Source organism: Lampetra planeri, chromosome 8 (assembly GCF_965212315.1).
Source record: "Lampetra planeri chromosome 8, kcLamPlan1.2.h2, whole genome shotgun sequence".
Lineage (NCBI taxonomy): Eukaryota > Metazoa > Chordata > Hyperoartia > Petromyzontiformes > Petromyzontidae > Lampetra > Lampetra planeri.
The window spans coordinates 6,105,024-6,125,580 of record NC_136114.1 but is presented as its reverse complement, the minus strand read 5'-3'; the positions used below and the strand labels follow the sequence as shown (position 1 = coordinate 6,125,580).

General features: G+C 42.8%; 1 protein-coding gene across 7 annotated transcripts in view; it reads left to right on the top strand.

Moving 5' to 3' along the window:
* The window catches only part of LOC144720233 (nucleobindin-2-like), a 108,035-nt gene extending 97,423 nt beyond the window's left edge, over positions 1-10,612 (top strand). For 4 of the 7 annotated variants that reach the window (XM_078596785.1, XM_078596784.1, XM_078596781.1 and 1 more), the window contains exons 12-13: positions 972-1,095; positions 9,056-10,612. In XM_078596785.1, coding sequence (XP_078452911.1) covers positions 972-1,095; positions 9,056-9,231 — 300 coding nt within the window. In that variant the 3' untranslated portion in view covers positions 9,232-10,612. The remainder of the gene's footprint in view (positions 1-971; positions 1,096-9,055) is intronic. The other 3 variants (XM_078596786.1, XM_078596783.1, XM_078596782.1) reach the window with 1 other exon arrangement.
* Positions 10,613-20,557: the final 9,945 nt, after the last annotated feature.

Below are 20,557 nucleotides of genomic sequence, written 5' to 3'. Positions count from 1 at the left end.
GCCAAGTCATTATGTGGACTAACCCAAAAATAAATTGCAAATCATAATAATTGCTGCTAAATCGTGTGCTGAGTTAACTTTCTGATGTTTTTTCGAGTTATTACCGCGTGTGTTGTTTGACACGGTATTTCGCACCATGTGCTGAGAGCTTCTTCCGGAACAACAAATCACATCAGAGCTATGCAACATGACTGCGAAATCGTGTTGTTGAATTTCACTTGTATTTTAATATTTATATATGTATATAATTTCAACAATCTGTAACAATAGTACAGCACTTATATTTTTAAGTTGCATGGACTATTATTTCAATGAGTTATTAGTTTAAATTAGTGGCTCTCCCAAGTTATTAATATATTTTATGCATGGAGGGGCTGGGTGAGGAGGGAGGGTGGGGAGGGTGGGGCTGGGTGGGGAGGGGCTGGTCACCCCGTGGTGCCCTTATAAAACTCAATGTTTAACCTACTCACGCCAGCTTGTGCCCGCCCTCACAGTCGGCCATATTTGCGGAATACACCACGCCGCCGTTGACCCTGGCCATTGACCGAGCAACCCAACGTTCCTACCAGATCCCTCCGCAGGAATGTGTTCTTGATTGGGGGGTCTATTCAGCCCATTAACCTTTCACCATATTGTGGATAAACTGGACCCTGTTATTGGAATATTGTTTATTTTGCTCTAGTTCTGTGCTGCCAAACAGATTTGAGTGCTACCCCAATGGTCGAAATACACTTTGACCCTGGCTCTGTTTAGGTAGGTTCAGCAGATGCTAGCCGTGGAATGAGTTGAAAAAGTTTCAGTATGTTAACGTAATCAAGTAGTTGTGACATCTGACCTCAAAGAGTGTTGGCTGAGTTTGTCGTTATCTCTGTGAATCAATTGTGAGTACCATGAAGCTTTGAAATGTCAGCAATGATTTTCGCAAAATGATCTGTTGACCCCCACTTGATCACATGCTTCCCTATACGGAGGCGGTGAAACAGATGGAGAATAAGAAGCAGCAACAGCAGCAGCAAGGGCGGTTGCCACCTCCAGGACAACCCAACAGCTTGGGGGATGTGCTACACCCCGGAGAAGAGAACCCCAATGCTCAAGGTAAACGTGCTTTAGCCCTTCTCATCCTCATTTTTGTCCCCAACCACGGGCTGTGTACATCTCAGCTATGTGTGTATGTAAAACCTACTTTTGCACCGTACGTAGCTTAGCTAACCCTGCTAATTGGAGGTGCAGGGGAAGGACAACAAACTGAACAAATAAAGCAGTTCTAAAGAAATTAGTTTTCAATCTAGATTTTAAAATGCGTAGCTCCAGTGGTTTCTTAGTGTCGGGAGGAAGCGCTTTCCAGATGGCTGCAGAAGCGCATCTGAAAGCGCACAATGCAGTGGCCATCTTTGTTCAAGAGCTAACCAAAAGCCACTGCGAGGATGACCGGTGTTCACGTGATGGTTTATGCTCCTTGATGAGATCCACAAGTTATCGTGGTTCATTTGTGGCATACATATTGTGTTTAACGAGTGCGACCTCATAATGTGTTCGTTGGGCAACCGGAAGCCAATTCAGCTCGGCGAGCACTGGACAGACATGGTCGGATCTTGCAGTACCCGTCGCGACACGTGCTAAACATCACAGTGAATTTATTTGACAGGGCTCAGAAGTATCAGACTCAGAATGTTTATTTAGACTGGAGGAATCCGATGAGCTAAATTTCGATTTAAAGCTTTCGTGACTGCAGGGATTCATCTTCTTGGTTCTTTCGGTAAAGTCACGTAGAAGGGAAGTAATAAAATAATAAAAATAAAACATAATAAAACAATTCTCACGACGTTTCGGCCACAACGCAAGCAGCCATCCTCAGGCGAAGAATGAAACACCCCAAGCTTGGAGCGTATATTTAAGCTGGGTTAGAGGGGGGGGAGGTGGGAAGAAGAGCGCCTAAACAAAATAATTTGCATATCAAGAGGAATTCAGCATATGGAAAATGCGTAGGAGGTGGGCGGGGGGGGGGGTTCCAAATCAATACTATGCCCGTGCATTATGCAGGATTAGCAGCATCAAAGGGGGGGGGGGAAGGGGGGGAGCATTAACAAAGGAAAGGAATGTTAATAGTATGTAGCTGTAGTTACTAAACAACCACGTAAAAAACTACAGTATAAACTGCATGACAAACTAAAGTATAAACTACATAGCATCATCAGTAAACTTACTATACTCTACAATAAGCTGAGTTACTAACAGTAAGTAATACATGAAAAATTCTACGTTGTAAAAAATTATATAATATGCTTCCATCTAAACTTTATTCTCTTACATCACACGCGTCTATACCGTACTATATACTTCCATAGGCAAAACCAACATTAAATTACATACTGTATTGCTATAAACCACCCTATACGATGAGCTGTTAAGTTCTTTTTCACAGATGTCCAGTAGTAACTACAAGGCTCCACAAAAATCAAGCTGAGGTCACCTCTTTTGCCTCAGAATTGAGTTTATCAGAAACGTGCCTTAAAAGGCTGGCCCTGACAGTCTTTACACAAGCGTACGTGTGTGTTCATTATGTCGAGGGCAGAAGTATCTGTACATATTTATCTGAAAGGCACATGCTAAGAACATTAAAGGATAGTCCCCTTGTAAACATTTTAAATCAAGTAGAGAAACCTCTTAAGATAAAAGTCGCCACGCTCACAGTTAATGATACAAATGAAGTTTGGATTAGAATAGCAGACAGTCTATTCATATTCATGAATGATGCGTGGGCATAGCTGAGGATTTATCTGGGCAAATGACAAGCATTTTCAAAGGCCTGCGTTGATGGCAGGTTCCACAAACGTGCTCCGGGTTATACTTACCAGCCTACACTGCATCTTTATAAGTGTCTCTTGTGAAGCCCTCTGTGTGCTGCTAGCAATCTCTCGTATATTTGTCTTTGTCTCTTTGTTTATTATTAAAAATCCCATTCAAATTGCACTCTTTAAAAATAAGACCATCTTGACATTTGTTTTTCATTCCATATCGTGATTGAGAATGTTGGGTGGCAGCACTACATTAGTCTTAGTGTTTTCTTTATCAGCATTGACAACCAAGACGTTGTTTTTATTTTGACCTTGTGTTTCAAATTTAACAAATGATATCCGGATTGTTACCCATGAAGCCTTATTCTGGGGCCAAGCAGACGAACCACTCAGGCAAGTAGTCACCCAATTCAGTTTGCTAACGTAAACCAAAAAATACCTTTGTGCAGGTGAGAGGTGCGCTTTTGTCGTTGTAAGTTGGGTTGCCCTCTTAAATGCAGTTGCTGTGTAGGATTTCATCAGACATGTGATCTGCCATGGGACCAGGAGAAAGCCTTCAAATGAACTGAGACAGGTTCATTTCATTTCAAGAACGGCACGATTCTCTGTACCTCGTGGGCGTGTGCTCTGATTGTGTTCTTGTGTGCACGTCCGATAGCTTATAGACGTGCGTGGATATTAAATGCCAACACAAAAGCATGCAATTGCAATGCCCTGATGTCTCGGCCTCGCTGTGCGCTGCATTGCACCACTATCCGAGTAGTTAACCTCGCATTCAATAAGCCTTCGGAGCCAGGGTGAACATCCGACTCCAACGTATTTAATGAATAGAATGAGGTAAAACTGATGGAAAAACACAGCACAAAATACAGCATCTGTTAATACTTGCAATATCGATACAATGAATGAACACAAGGAGCATCATAATATTGTCTTAGATAACATGAAACTCAACAATAGGTCCTGGATGGATTAGGCACCTACATTAGCACTGAATAGCTATACAAGAGAATAAGCTACTGTGTTAAATAAGGTCACTTCGTGTAATCACCATACTGCAGCCTAAATGTACAGCGCTGCACATAAGACTGAACTGTGGATGAGATACTTCTTCATCCTTGCTCTCAAGAACGCATTAAAGTTACATGGGTACAAATCTGACTCGACTTATCCAACTACAAATAAGTCACAATAATGCAAGTGGCAGGCTTCGTTCTTAACTAGGCCTCATATTCATCATAACAATTTAACAGCATTAGAAAGGCATTTACAGTATTATAGCGGCAATCCTAACATTATAACAGCATTCCCAGTATTATAAGAACATAAACGAACTCAAAGACAATGCTTCTTCAAGTCCCACAATGAACAGATGCACCCGTCTTCACTGAGACGCTCATTGTGCCTCCATTTTGTACTCTTTGTAATGGCTGACACTCCTGCCTGGCCTCGTGACTTAGGGATCCTTAACTCAGAACTTTTTAATTTTACTTGCACTGACCAGCATGGTGAAAGAATGTCTGACATAGTGTGCAAAGGTCTTCACCAAGCAGTGGACTGACAACAGCTTTGAGTTTAACACGTAGGCTTTCGCGACCAATATCATCCATAATACAGTTTTTTTTGGGTTAGATTGTGTAAATATATAAATGTGTTGTCCAACCTCCCACAACCCAACACAGCCAATTAGTAAGGTTATAATGTAGACAGAACGTGCCAATTCGTCACTAGTACAGCACACCGGTGTGTTGGAGAGCAAAGCCACAACATTTACAATCTGAGTACGACATTTTCAACTTTCAGTTAATACGAAATATTGTAAATTGTTGTAATTCAGGGTTTTGGGCGATGAAATTAAATGCAATGGCCTACCAAAAAGTCACGTATCTTTTTAACGTCAATGCAGTATTATACTGGACAAGTGCGTTAATTGACTTGACAACTCATTAAAGCTAGCGCAATGTTGAGAATGGTTAATTACGAGGACATTTGGCCACCAAGCTAGGTTTTAAATGCTGCATGTCCTACATGGCTTCCTGATTACTTACACGCTTACTGTTCTTTGTGTGACCTTGCAAAGCAGCTTTGACATCGTGACACCGGCGATGTGGCTCATCGATAGAGCGTGTGGCTTCGCGAGAGGAAAGTTGGCAGTTCAATTCCTGGTTGCTGCTTTTGACTTATCCCAGGGGTCGAAATCCTGCGGATCCAGAGTCCACAGGCGGCTCTTTAAGGACTGCTTCGTGACGTTTATTTTCAAGGGGCACCGTCCCGTATTCACATGCATTGCGGCTCTTGAAATATTATTTTTTTATTACCGAATTCGAAAAAATGGTTCTCCTTGTTATTTTGGTTGCCGACCCCTGACTTAGCCCATCATCCCTCCTGAGTCAATTAAATGAGTACATGCATCACTTTGCCGCAAAGTCAACAGCGGTTGTCCTAAAGATACTCCTCACCCCCGCCATTGGAATCTTGTAAGAAGGGTATGGAAACAGCCTCCAATGCTTACTTGAGCAGAAGATAACTCTGGCTGTGAGTGCTATTGGTAGAAATGGTAGGCTGTGTTCTCCTTCATGAGAGTGCAATACGTTGTAAAGGAATTAAACAGTTTTTTGGCAGATGTTTAATTCACAAGGCTACACCAATAATTTTCACTGCCACAAACGAGATTAAAATTTGAGGCGAGATTTCCTTACCCAACCGTTGGTTCTCTTGCGAGTGTTTCTGTTGGCCCAGCTGTGATCCAGCGAGTGGGTGTGTACTGCCAAAACTGATGATAGCTATAAAATAGCTTCCTCAGGTCTTTATGTGATGCTGGAAATTACTGTTCTTGGCCAGTTTGATTTATCTTTATGGGAACGAAGTTGTTGTTGTGTCAATAAATAAAATAACTCTGGCACAGGTAGGAAATGCAACAATTCTTCAAGATACAATACGTATTTACCGCTTTCATTGAATGATTGTAGACAGGGTAGCTCAAGTTTGATGCCCTATAGAGTACACAGAGGTAATGTAATGCACGGGGTGATTGGGTGGTGAGAGCAAGCATCATTTAATCAGAAGGTTGTGAGTTCAACTCCTGGTAAGGGGTTTAAACAAAACTATTGACTCTGGAGTCAATAAAATAAGGCATATTTAGCGAAAAATCAGCAGTGGATTTCATATGGATTCCATCACCACTTCCATAGGAATGTAGAATGTCCACCATCGTCTCAGCGTTGTAAGCAGGAGACAAAGGACTCCACTTTGCCCAAGTGGAAACCACTGACTTAAAAATAATACTTTGAAGCAATGTATTTATCTTATCTATTTACTTTTAGCTTGACGTAATCGTCCTTTATAGAGTTTAAGTGTGATTAAACCTTTTACTGACAAAATGAGTTCCGGACATTAATATTGTATTTGTTACTAAACCCCCCCCCCCTACTCTACCCCACCCCCCCCTCCTAAAAAAATGGCGAAGGTTGTTTTGGGATTCCATTTTTTCGACATGAGCTTGGACATGATTTGTGGTGGTGACAGAGTTCTATTTTTAAATAATTTCTGCTATGGTTTAAGAGCCACAATTTCAAAACACAGTGGCTTAACACTGAATTATTAGTAGTCTGAGCTTGATGTGTGCTACCGCAGTGTTCTGTGTAAGCTCTGTTTATTGCAGCACAGAGATGAGTGCATTTAAACACGGACTCTTCAATCGCTGCACACACAATTCACTCCTTACATGCGTTTGGTCGAGGATTTAGTTTTAATTCCGTATTCAGGTGGCACCGTCACAGCAAAATTACGGAAGCTTGTGTTGCCTCCGAAACGTCGTGATTTAATTTATTTTAATTTTATTTTTTACCTACGTGACTTTACCGAAAAAAACAAAGCGTATGGACCCTTGCAGTCACGAAAGCCTCAAATCTAAAATTAGGTGACACTGTTGTTTTGAACATGGTTATGGTCTCGTCAGCCTGAATTTTATTTCTGGCCAAAGCTGACATCTCTGCCGAATCATATCTTAATTGGCACCACACTATCCTACTTTCATCGACACTGACCCACGTGCTAAAGTGCGGTAAAAATGTCTTCAAAACCCCAGTTACCGACATGGTGTGGGAAAGACTTTATTCAGCAGTTGTTTGGCAAAGGAATGATTTTTTAATGCTTTTGATAGTAATCAAATATATAGTAATATAACCTGGTGGCTCATTTTTTATTATCAACTTTTATTTGTATTATCTTTCAGTAAATACCAAAACTGCTAAATGTGTGACTCCTTGCCCTATATAAAAGCACTGAAAGTGTGATGGTCAAACGAAAACCCCCAAAATTTTGCATCATATCATGGTGACTTTGCATGGCAACTAACACCCCTCTAACAGTTAAAACAGCAGGCCCCTTCCATATTTAAGTGTCCACGGGAGATATATATCCTTTCACAAAAGCCGCGCCGCAAATATGCTGGTATTTGAACGTGTGTAGGTGCTTGTGTAACGTGATATTACTTGAGACTGTGCGTGCGTCTGCAAACCCTCTCGTAGGAGGCTCCCGTCTTGCAGCGCGCGGCACGAGAGAGCATCGTTCGCTCCAGCTGGGCATGAGGGGCCCTGAGCTCTTTCGCTGCCGTGCCCGATAAACATCCCCCGTGGCTCTTATCTGATGCGGTTCTGATTGCGTCTCTTCGGTTTTGGATTGCCGTCCATGCAGTAGTCACGCCACTTAGAGGCATTCCACGTCTAATTTTAGAGATCCGGGAAAAATTGGTTTTGTCATGCTGTCTGGTCATTAAATTATTCTTTGAGCATTTTTTTCCCATCCATCTGCCTCTTGACAGAGTCCTATACAACAGATGCTAAAAAGGCTGAATGTCACTTTCAGTGAGTGTGTGCATAAGATTTTTAATGGTATGGAGAGTAGATTTTAACACTTCATGATTTGTGCATAAATTTAACCGCGGTTTAGTACTTTCTCAAAATTGAATGCTTTCAAGCAGAAAATCCTCACCTGTACTTAAGAGACCAGATCGACATAGCCAACTCAAAATGAATGATAATTACAGACCTTCATTGTGCCTTTGAAATTCTGTGCAAATACTCGCAGACACTCTTATTGATGCGTGTACAGCCAGCATGGGTTCAATCCAGCTCCTACAAATGACACACTCATGCCCACACCCAAATGTTGCTTTTCCTATCTTGCCATAAAATTCCGAACATTCTCCACATATACCTACACATAGAAGCCTATTTGCTAGTTGCCTTTAAAGTCCAACTCTTTAACCCAATACAATGATATAACTAATAAACCAAACACCAGTGTCTTAACACTGAAGTGTGACATTGAGACCAAACACTACAACTGCCGCACAGACATATTAATGTACATGAGACCCCATGACATATTAAAATGGTACATAGACAAACGTTGAGAAAATAACGCATGTGTGCGTTTGTGTATATTTATAAGCACATCAATTTTGCGTGCGCGTGTGGCTTGTGAATGTGTGTGGGTAGCAGTAATGTCGCGGTTAGCGTACTACGATTCAAACTCTGCGACCTGACTAATTTCCGCTCACAGCCAACACCAGTGACAATTATCTGACCTGGTCCTGGGCCTCTCCTGGTGCAATGTGTAAACATCACCAAGAGGCAGACAAAGGCATCCGGGCGTGGTGTTGGCCACCCACCCTCTCGTGTGCCCTCCTGGCCTTCATGGGTGCCAACTAACAGCACTTGCCCCAACACTCTGTTTACCCTTTTCCGTTCCGAGGCCACTGCAATTGCAGGGTGGGTCCTGTTCGCCGATGAAGCTCGGAACATGCAAGCGGTTCAGTGGAATTTTATTTAGAGAGGCATAACGCCGTTGTTGTTAAAGACATTATACTCGCCACAGAGAACTCTAGCGACAAGACCGCACCCTGCGATAGCTGGTGCCAAACTGTCCCACACGGACTCCCATATGGCCTTGTGGGAGCCTCGGTACTGATAAAGTTACTTTATTTTAGTTCTCATTCCGGTTCCATTTCGACACGACATACACGTGCATCGTTGCAACGGGATTGGAATAAAAACTGATGACGTGTACATACCTCCTGGACCTCTGCTATGTTGACTCAGCCTTTAAATTAGTACCTGGTGCAATGTGTAAACGTCATCGCGCTGACGTACGCGCACGTATGTCATCGGAATGGGAAATGGTTAAGGTTAAAGCTGGGGGGGGGGGGGGAAGGGATCCTTTGAATTTGCGAATGTATGTTCTTTTCTTTCTTCCAGCTCTCGGTCATCCGGAAGTGCCACCTGCACCCATCCACCACCAAGAGCAGCCTCCTCAGCACGTGGAGCCTCCAGCGCTGCACGTGGAGCCTCCAGCGCAGCACGTGCAGCAGGCAGAAGGCCAGGGACAGGGCGAAGGCGATGGCCAGGAGCAAGGGCAGCCCCAGATTGATTAGCCAGTCGCAGGGGCAGCATCCACCGCAGGCTGATGGCCAGGGCAGGGCAGCTGAAGTGGGCGAGGGAGAACCAGCGCGAAGGAGACGGGCCGCATGGAGCCAGGGCACAGCAGGGAGTGCGTCGCTCCTATATTCCATCAATCAAATTTTACAGTAAGACTCATCAAAATTGAATATTGATTCCTGCTTTCCCTCTATTTTATTTTAATTTAGGGTTATTATTTTAAATTTACCTTCTTTTGCACTTTTTTGGTGTTTGTCTAGACTGTCCTGCTTAATAATAGACCATATGGCAGTATCCAGTGGTCGAAATGGAAATGTAGAATTCCCAGTATGATAAATATTTATCCTACAGCAGCCCCATGTTCGTTTCCCTTCTGCGGAAAGATTGCAGTATCGGAATAGGAACCGTGTACGGTGTTCTGAGAAGTGGCGGCATGGCGCGTTACCGTTTTATCGTGGCCCATTTCGACTACTGGCGGCGGTATCTAACAAATGTTGCGTCCAGTTGTGGCAAGCGCAGTATTATTTTTCAAATATTTTAATTGAAAGTAATGTGATGTATAAGGGCGCCTTATGGTTTGTTATTGAGTTGAACACACGTGTAGATTACACCAAATGTTTCTGCTTTTACAGATTCTATATTTACTACTGTGTTTTACGTTGGACAGGGTTCATATCAACATTTGTTAAAAATGCTTTCATTTTGCTGTAACGATGACTTGCTTTATCTGGTACTGTGTGATATACGCTGTGGTTTATTGAGGCTGCACTTAATTTTAAGTGGCCATTACTTTTGTCTCGGCAATTTTTTGTGGTATAGGAGATTAATAACAATGACAGAGATTCACAACTTAATGCCACATTTTCTCTGTGTGTGATGAGAGGCGCCACTTAAAATGAAGAACACAAATATGTCATTGTAATGTGCTGTATTCTGTTAGGAGAAACGTAGTCTTCACCACATTGAAGCAATGTGTCACATTTGCTTTCAGGATCTTGTAATTAAAATGTTCTTATAAAGTCAAAGTGTGAATTGAAGTAAACACATTTTGCTCAACCACTGAAATGGTACATTCAACAACCAACGACCTGGTCTCACGATTAGTATTAGATTTCAATAATCGTGGGACACAAGTTGCTTGGCCAGTTTACCGGTTTTTGTACCACGTTGTTTGATTTGTACCCCTGTGAATCGTACCGTACCACGACTATTGCAGTGTCTTTTGCGTAACTCAACGTTTGTGCCTGTTCGTGCATTTTTTTTTTATTTTAAACAAAGAGATTCTGGTCGAGTTCTGTCTAACGTTTATCAGCCCAGAAACGGAGGATTGCCAAAATGCAACGTGAATGGTTTAATAAATAAATGCAATTATCAAAACACTTGCATGGCGGCCTTTGACTGGATGTGCGGTGAGATGTCCCAATGTTGTGTATTGCTAATAAAAGAGTCCTGAATTTGCATGCTAAATACGATGCTGCAGCATTTGAATTTTAGCAAGCACTAATTTTTAACGTTCAGCTGTTTTAGCTCAAGTTCTGGGTAATGGCCCTTCACAGTAGGGAGACAGATGGAGAGCGGAAGATCGTGCTGTCACTGTCGGGGAGTTGTAGAGTTCAAGTTGAATTTATGAAGCAAGTAAAATGTGACCGCATTTTAAGATGCCGCATTTGTTGAGACACGCATGTCGACAGAATTGCGAAAAATTAGAATTTTGTAAAAAAAAATCCTGAAGGGAGGGACATGCATAAGGCTGGAATACTACAGGAAGGTAGGCAGGCAACCTCGATTTTCCAAATTCTCACAAAGAGGAGTTATAGAAATGTATACAAGATTCTTATCTACAGTACAACCTAGCTACATATTCGCACCTCCGATGAGCACGGTTGGCTATGTACAGTGCGAAAGAATTTCGATTTAAAGCTTTCGTGACTGCAGGGATTCATCTTCTTGGTTCTTTCGGTAAAGTCACGTAGAAGTAAAATAATAAAATAATAAAAATAAAACATGATAAAATAATTCTCACGACGTTTCGGCCACAACGCAAGCAGCCGTCTTCAGACTCTGTCTCCTCGACAGACCTGTTCTCCACCTGAAGACGGCTGCTTGCGTTGTGGCCGAAACGTCGTGAGAATTATTTTATTATGTTTTATTTTTATTATTTCCATTCTACGTGACTTTACCGAAAGAACCAAGAAGATGAATGCGAAAGAAGTTCAACATACCTACATACATTCTAAAGCAACGTGCTTTCACTTGCCCGTTCTTGGGTCCACTCGTGAACCTGGCGTGACATTTCATCGGTCGGTCTCTTAGCTCTGGCTCTACGTTTAGCCGTCGCATCACCCCTGCTGTGAAACACTCGCTTGCTTACCTTCCCAGCGCGATATTCATGTTGCACAGCTGCGCTGCTCCAATTCGACGAGTTCAGGGGTCCCCAGCCCCAGGGTCGCGGACCGCTATTCCGGTCCCGTGGCCTGTTAGGAACCGGGCCGCACAGCAGCAGCAGGAGGTGAGAGCGGTGAGTCCGCGCGTGGAACCCGCCCCCATCGTTTTATTTTGACCACTTCCGTCCGCGCCTCTTTCCCGCACTGCGCACTTGTCACAGTTTTGGTGAGCCCACAAGCTGCTAACCCCTAGCCAACATGAGTAGAAAACAAACGTAGCTGGAGAGCTTCTTTGAAAAGGGAGAAAGACCCAATGATGAACCCCCCCGCCCCCGGTCCGTGAAAAAATTGTCTTTCACGAAACCGGTCCCTGGTGCTAAAATGGTTGGGGACCGCTGGTAGTTGATACGAAGCGCAGGTGCGGTGCAGGGTTATCACGTGTAAAAAGCACACGGCTCTTTGCGGTGCATAAGATTGTTGGAAAGTAAAGTGGACAATCGAGAGGTTTTGAGAATAGGATGACAGTTTAACTTGTACATACGTACCCTATATAACGCGTTGCTGTGGTTTCACATTAAGCCTTAAAATGCAGTTGCAGTGAAGTTTACTCATTCATTTTTGGGAATTATTTTACAATACAAAAAAGTGCACTACAAATTAAATGCCCTCTTTTGCACGAACAATGACAGAACGGATGATGTGTTCCCCACATGGAAACTGTTTGCATAATTCGGAGAATTCCATTCAGTGGATCTGTGATTTGAGAATACGAATCACTCCTTGAGTGGTAACGCCCCCACTGATTGTTCTCGCAGTCGAGTAATCAGTGGTTGCATCTGGCGTGGCGATTTTAAGAAACCGAAGGGATTTCTCTTTGTCTCCTCTAAATACCGTCTGTCTCTTGCTGTTTGCGTTGAAAATGATCGGAAATGGAAAAGGCCTGCTCAAGCGACAAAAAACAAACCACAGACACTCGCGCAATTGTGACGAGCACAATTGACAAAGGCGGGGTTTGGCTGGGGAAGCGTGCTTTGTCAGAAGATGGAAAGTTTTTTTAATACGATGCTGGCTGCAGCAGCAAGTGAAGTCATCCGCTGGGAATTCCATCTACATTGTGCAAGAGACGAACATTGTCTAACAATCACATTTGGTCAAGAGTATTTTTACATTTCCCATAGCCAATATCGAGAAAGTATTCTCTATCTCAGATGCTAACTTGTATATTTAGAAGAGCTAAATTTAAACGTAAAATGTACAATCTGTAAGGAGTTTATATTGTGGTGTGATAAGTTGTGGGTAATGTATACAAAGAACGCTTGGTGGAAAAAAAACCTAACCACATTCTCTATACTGCGAATATAGTTAACGTATTTCGTGTCAGTACTAAAGTATTACTTTACAACCGTGATTCGAAGTATATTAAATAGTAGTTTAGTGCAATTATAATTCGTCTTACTTTTTGGTTCTTTCGGTAAAGTCACGTAGAAAATAAATACATTTATAAATAAATACATTTATTTTCTTTCCTGCAGTCACGAAAGCTCCAAATATAATTCGTCTGCTTAAAACATTTTGACAAATTCTAGCGTTGTGAACTTCTCTGTTACCATTTATACTTCCCTGTAATGTAAAAGTACCAGCTGAACTCTCTTCTGAAGTAATTTTTTAGTATCAGTGGCTCTGAACTCATCCCCAAAATACCTTCCGTTAATCAAACTGCGATTGTATATCTGGTCTATTTGTAAATGTGAATTGCGCAGTAGACATACACGCTTCAACTGGAGTTTCTGTCGAGGCCTGGAATTACAAACTGTTTTCATCTTATTCTTAGTTCTTTCGGTAAAGTCACGTAGAAGGGAAATAATACAATAATACAATTCTCACGACGTTTCGAATGCAACACAAGCAATCATCATCAGGTGTGAAAACCACAGCAAGAAAATATCATCTTCCCATTCTAACATTTTTCCGGAATATTTTTTTATACACCAACCAAACGTGAAATAAAATTGCAAAGGAACATTTTGTTTATATACACGTTTTAATTAATGTGCAATATTTTCAAGTCATCTCACATTAACCGCACTCCTCTTATGGACAAAACGTGTCTAACATTTATATCATTTAGAGGGTAGTTTTTTTTGTAACTTAATCCCAAGTGGTTCTACGTTTCAGTGCTGCACCAGTGCACTGGATGCTGAAGGGTGGCCCCGTCACCACCCTGTACGGTAATTCGTCACATGGACCCATAGATTGCATAACTTTTCCTTCTCACATTGCCCATGTGCAATGCTCACCCGGAGTGGTGGCACCCAGTGCCGGATTAATTATCCTCGTAGCAAAAGTAGCTACATAATGCTACGGGCCCCGCACGTTCAAGGACCCCGCGCTAAATTCTTTCAAGCTATAAATTCCGGTTCGGTGAATCTGCACTTGCTCTATTACTATAGTACTATACTGCCTTCACCTTTTATGAACGACTGGGTTGTTTAAGGTTAGCGATTTGTCGTATTATCTGGCTGTATAGCAAATGAAAAAATACCAATACTATACTATGCAAGTTAAACATTTGTGTGTTTTCATATTTACGTGTTTTTATTTTATTTAGGGCCCCTTTATAACATGCTACAGGCCCCTCACTAGCTTCATCCAGCACTGGTGGCACCAATGTGCGATCGCGACTGAATGACAGTAAATCGGTTACAATTGGCAAGTGATGATTTCAGATCAAACACGAAGGGAAAGTTTTGTAAAATTAATATTTTAAAAACTAAACCGCAGTTGCTGAGCAGTCCCAAAATGTCAAGCGGCCAGCAACGAATACAATTTGTTAAAAGCGGTTTCTTGAATTGAGCTAGGATAGAAGAGGTTGGGGGTCGAGATAGGAGTGAATTCTAAGGGGCCGTCCATAAATGACGTCACGCACCTGGGGGGGGGGGGTCAGACATGTGTGACGAGTGGGGGGGGGGGTGAGAAATGTGACGTCACATCAAAATGCGCAACTTTAAATAAATATAGAATTGTTATAACAACACTAATTGTTATAGCAACACTCCTACAACATCAGAGTGCAGCGCCACATTAAATACGCACTACAATGGCAATAGTTTAAAGCGATTTGAAGCATGTTTAATTATTATTTGAGGTTTGTGACGTCATATTTGAGGGGGGGGGGCTCAAAAATCGTCCAAAATCGCGTGACGTAATTTATGGACGGCCCCTAAGTCGGGAAGAAGCAGAAAGAGATCTAACCCAAAACCACCCTGTGTTATGGATGATGTTGGTCGCGACAGCCTAGCACGTTTTAGACGGAAAGAGAAGAGTTTGTTCGCTGCGGTGTGATGGATGGACACTGCGCGTTGGTTGAGACAAAATCGTGTCGCTGTGCAACCATTTGCTTAATTTGTTCCCGTGTAAATAATCGCACTGGTAGCCACATCAGATCGAAAATCGTTTCCACGATGTACACGTACAGCCCTCTGTCACTCCACTGCTGGATGAAAGCCTCACCACCGTGAGGTCTTGGAGGTTGTTTGACCATACTTCACCACGCTGGATAGTGGAGGTTGATGAAGGGAGCAATTGTTGTGGGTGTACAATAGTTGTGATGCCCACAATGTAGCCCCGCAGCCTACACCATCGGTGTACGCGTGGCTGGTTGCCCGCTAAAGCACTTTCCAGGCTCAAGCCAGCTTAGCTTTCTCGACAGTATCATGAGATTGGGAGCGGATGATTTGGGCACATTCGTCCAGACGTTCGATTCAGTGCCAGGGGAAGCAGAACAGAGGTCGCGTTGTCCTCTGCCTGACCTGATATGCTGGTACCAATCGCTCATTAAAATAATGAGCGATTGGAATAAATATACATTGTATGTAACCATTAAATCATACGCTTTGGTTCTTTCGGTAAAGTCACGTAGGTAGAAATAAAACCAATTACATCACGACGTTTCGAACGTATTACAAGCGCCCGTCAAAAACTTTAATAAACTCTTGCTGGTGACAGCTTCTCTTCACAGGGCAGCAGACATCGTGATTTTCACTTGAAGACGGGCGCTTGTGTTGCGTTCGAAACGTCGTGATTTATTTTGTTTTATTTCTACCTACGTGACTTTACCGAAAGAACCAAAGAGGATGGATTCCTGCAGTCACGAAAGCTTCAAGTCAACATTAAATAATAGCATGCAAACCGGTGGAGTAACTCATGAAACACCCCCCCCCCACACACACCGCTTTGTTGCGTACTCGCAACGCAACGTCCCCATTGCTTTGCGCATCTTTTTTGCGGAGTCCGTTTAAAGTTTCGTTTACGAAAACGAAACCCAGGAGGGAGTCGGTTTTGTCGGCGGCTCGTTCGTCCGGCTCAGTCCCCCAGCAAATCTTTTTGGAAATCCACGCAAAAACCTCTTTCGCCTATTTATAGCCCTCGATCCAGAATAAGTCGTGTCAGAAGAGAATATGGTCGTGGGAACAAGATAGTCTGTCTCTGGGGTTTCACTGGACTTCAACATCGAGCCGAGATGCGATCCACCCCGCGTCGTGTCTTGCCAAAGGGACTGGTGCTTCGCGTCTCCGCGTGCTTGGGTTATTGCTCATGCTGGGAATGCCGCCAGTGCGTCTGCAAGCGCCAGCACATTTGTTTAAAGGGGCTCATCGGCGTGGAACACAAAAAAAAATGTGTTTTTTCTCGAGCGTGTGCCCTGGTAAATTATAACTGGAGAGAGGAGATAGGTTTACAGAAAGGCGCTGCTGCATCTTGCTGCATCTCGCGGTAACTGGGGAGAGGAAGAGATGCCCTTGTATTTATTTTTTTGTTTATTATGAAACGGGCACCAACATTGCGGAGCGAGGATGATTAACAGCTGTGGGAAGCGTTTGTAAATCGGCCTTGGGTGCATTTTTCAACAACAACACAAAGTTTCGATTTAAAGCTTTCGTGACTGCAGGGATTTATCTTCTTGGTTCTTTCGGTAAAGTCACGTAGAAGGGAAGTAATAAAATAATAAAATGAAACATAATAAAATAATTCTCACGACGTTTCGGCCACAACGCAAGTAGCCGTCCTACTTGCGTTGTGGCCGAAACGTTGTGAGAAGTATTTTATTATGTTTTATTTTATTATTTCCATTCTACGTTCTAGATTTGAAGCTTTCGTGACTGCAAGGATTCATATTCTTAGGTTTTTTCGGTAAAGTCACGTAGGTAAAACATAAAAATTAATAAAATAAAATGAAATAAAGATCACGACGTTTCGGAGGCAACACAAGTCTCCGTCATCAGGTGGGACCGTCACAGCCTACGTGACTTTACCGAAAAAACCTAAGCATATCCATTCTACGTGACTACAGAAAGAACCAAGAAAACAACACAAAGTGTTGGTCATCATGAGGCCAAGGTTCAGGTTCAATAAGCCGGTCTTGAGTAAGTGAAGTAGTGATATTAATATTATTGGTTTATATTGTTTTATTTTTATTGTTTTATTATTTCCCTTCTACGTGACTTTACCGAAAGAACCAAGAATATGAATCCCTGCAGTCACGAAAGCTTTAAATCGAAATTGAAGTAGTGATATTGAGGCACACTGCATGCAGCTCAATTAAGACTCTTAGGCATGTTTTTTTTTTGGAAACCACGAGGTAAGTGATACGTATTGTGGTTCATAATCTTAGGGTTTTTTTCGGTAAAGTCAAGTAGGTAAAAAATAATAAAATAAAAATACATGAAAATAACTCAATTAAATCACGACGTTTCGGAGGCAACACAAGTCTCCGTCTTCAGGTGGGACCGTCACAGCTACATTTACTGTATCAAGCTTCAAATCTAGAACTTACTGTGGTCTTAGCCAGTTATCAAACCTGCCTTTGTGTAAAATGTGGTATCACAAACAACCTCCATGACCGACTTGATTTGGTGCGGCCTTCATCTCGCAGTGGATTGACAGAAAGGGCTGACATTTAAAAACAAATGTTTATTTAAAAAATGACACCGATTGCATGTTCACAGACGGATAGAATGTTTATTACAAAATAACTTCACATTATGAACAGTAACGCAAAGCATCATCACGCAACAGGTCACACGTATTTTACACTGTACATTTAGAAATGCAATGCTGTTAAATACACGAAGGCTACAGTTTGGTGCGGCGTGTGTCGTATGTACACGATTGTAACGCGATCGCCAGCCGGAAGAAAAAAAATTTAACAAAAAACCACCACATTTCTTTGGTAGAACAACACGACGTTGTTCGCAGAGCCGACGGGGAGAGCTTTTCGAATGCCCTGTCTACGTTGGGAGGGCGAGAGAGAGGGGGGGGGAGCCCACGTGCGTTTCCCATGCGAATGCGCGACAGGCAGCAACAGCATCGACGCACAAAACGCCGCGGGCCCAAAACGACACCGACGAACACCGTGAATGAGCAAGAGATGCCAGCACTTAAAACAGCGCCATACAGCAAGATCCTAAAGTGCTTGTGAACGTTCTCCCGTACGAGAGCATTGGATGCGCCACGTGTCGTGAACGGTCCGGGTATTCAGCTCCTAAGTGCCTTATATTTATGGGAATCGAATAAGTTAATGTTTTGGGGATTTAATAAAATGTAGGATGTTTGCGCTAATAGTCGCTCATATAATTCTATGCGATCTTATCATCATCATTATATATATTTCAAAAATGTACATATTTTTAAATTGGTGACGATATTTTAGTCACCCAGTAAAAGCCTGGAGACTTTTTCAGAATAGGTCTTAAACTTGGGCTGTTTGGCCAATTCCGATCGTATTGTTAATCAAACCGTGATTGGTGTTCGTACATATGCAACCACGTTGAGCATGAGTTTTATTTTCTAACAATACGGTATACAGTAGTACTCTTTGGCTCTTTCGGTAAAGTCACGTAGATAGAAAAATAAAAATAAAAATCACGACGTTTCCATCGCAACACAATCAATCGTCTTCAGGTGAAAAAGTACAGCAGAAGAACTGCTGAGGCAGGAGAAATATATGAAACGTCGTGATTTTTCATTATTTTTCTATCTCCGTGACTTTACCGAAAGACCCAAAGAGTATGAATTCCTGCAGTAACGAAAGCTTTAAGTCGAGATTTATAATACGGTATAGGTATTTTAGAGCCTAGGAAACATCCAACCAAACAAGACAAAATTTACTTGACATGACCATATTCAAAACGTGAATCCTCGTACTTAATATACTCTCTACATCAGCATCATGGGCAGGTCTTTGCTTTGGTCCACATGGGCAGGTACACAAATGAGATGTTCTATCAATTACACAGTTGCTGACCCAATGCCACTGCTCGTTTCACCAAGTCGAGTCAGGGCTAATTGGCCAGCAGCATCTGGGAAGAAAACGCCGGGGGAGGGGGTGCAGTGGTTTGCAGGTGGACGCAACTAACTCTGGTGACGCAAGGTTCGATTCCCGCCCGTGACTAACATCAGTGGCGAGCAATATCTGAAGTTGTCCTTGTCCTCTATTCGCCAACCACCCCCACATTGATCAGCGTGGTGAAGTATGGTCAAACCACCCGCACGGCTGGCACGGTGTGCGTAAGCCTTAGTCGAGGACAAAGGGCTGTAAATCATTATTATTGCTTAATCTTAAATTCTCATCGGTATAGAATGCCACTGTCAGAACAGTTAACACAGTCTTATGGAAACACTTTGCAACTATACAGTGGTGGCTTTGGTGGTAGAGTGTATAGAGCATCACTGTGAAATCTAATGATTTGTATTGCTAAATACACTGCTTACAAACCCCAGGCGGTGAACTGTCTCTTAGAAACAAAATTATGAGGCCAGCTATGTTAAAAGTAAATATCTTTTAATTCTCACAGCCCGAACATTTGCTGAGACTGCGTGACAAGTGAGCTTAGTCTTCACCACCGAACACAAGATTTGTGTTCACGCGACACTATTAGCGCTTACAAAAATAGTGACGACGGACATTTGAACTCTTGACTCAAAACAAAAGGGCAAAATTTGGCTTCAGATTTCATTTCCCTATAAAGATAAACTAAACATTAGGTAAGTAAACAAACTTAACATTTGAAGAAATGCTACAGACTTTATCACCCGCTTAAGGATGCCAGTCTGCCTTTGAAATATGAAGCCACAGAACAAGTTCAGTGCATTTGCCAGAAACTGCGATTGAAGGATTTTCGTGGGTAGGGGCTGGGACTGGGATAACACAGAGGCACTGACACTAAAAGGGCCAATGTTTGCTCTTAAGACACGCTCGATAGCCCTGAAACCAGAATGCAAGCCTCTGTAACACTCAACACCAAATGCTCAGGTTTGCCCAAGCACCGTGCTAAAATGTATTCCTGGGCCAACAATCCGATATGATATATGGGCGGTGTTTCTGGACAGCGTGGCGTTTTTGAAAGAAATATTTTCTGCACGCGTGTGCGTTCTCTACACCTGCACATACCAGCACTGGCTGTTGACAATGAGCTGAATGGATGGTTCAATGTGTTACGCTGGCTTCCTGTATGGTTTATAATTCAAGCATTTCTTAATGGCAGTTGACCATCAACACAGGGGCAAAGCGGCCAGCTTGCAAAACTCTTCCATTTACTGCGTACAAAGTTCATAAGCTCGGCCTACTATTCTAAAGTCCCTAGCTGCTGTCTGCTGTCAGTGAATACTCCGAAGGTGGTGAAGCATCGTCCAGAGCGACCGCGGCTGCACTGCGGTGACGGGTAAGCAACGCTCGTCTTAAGTGAACGAATGGTGCTCGTGTGCCTGTACAATGCAGCTGCTCGTCTCAAAGGGCCGTGACGCGGCGGACTGGACACTCTGGCCCGCTCGCAGTCGTGGAAACTACTGCCGAGAAACGTGGGTGGCTCGAATGCCAGGTAAGCTTCGGTCCTGATTGTTCTTTGCCCTGCTCAATGGTATCCCGGTATTGTTGACCTTTCCT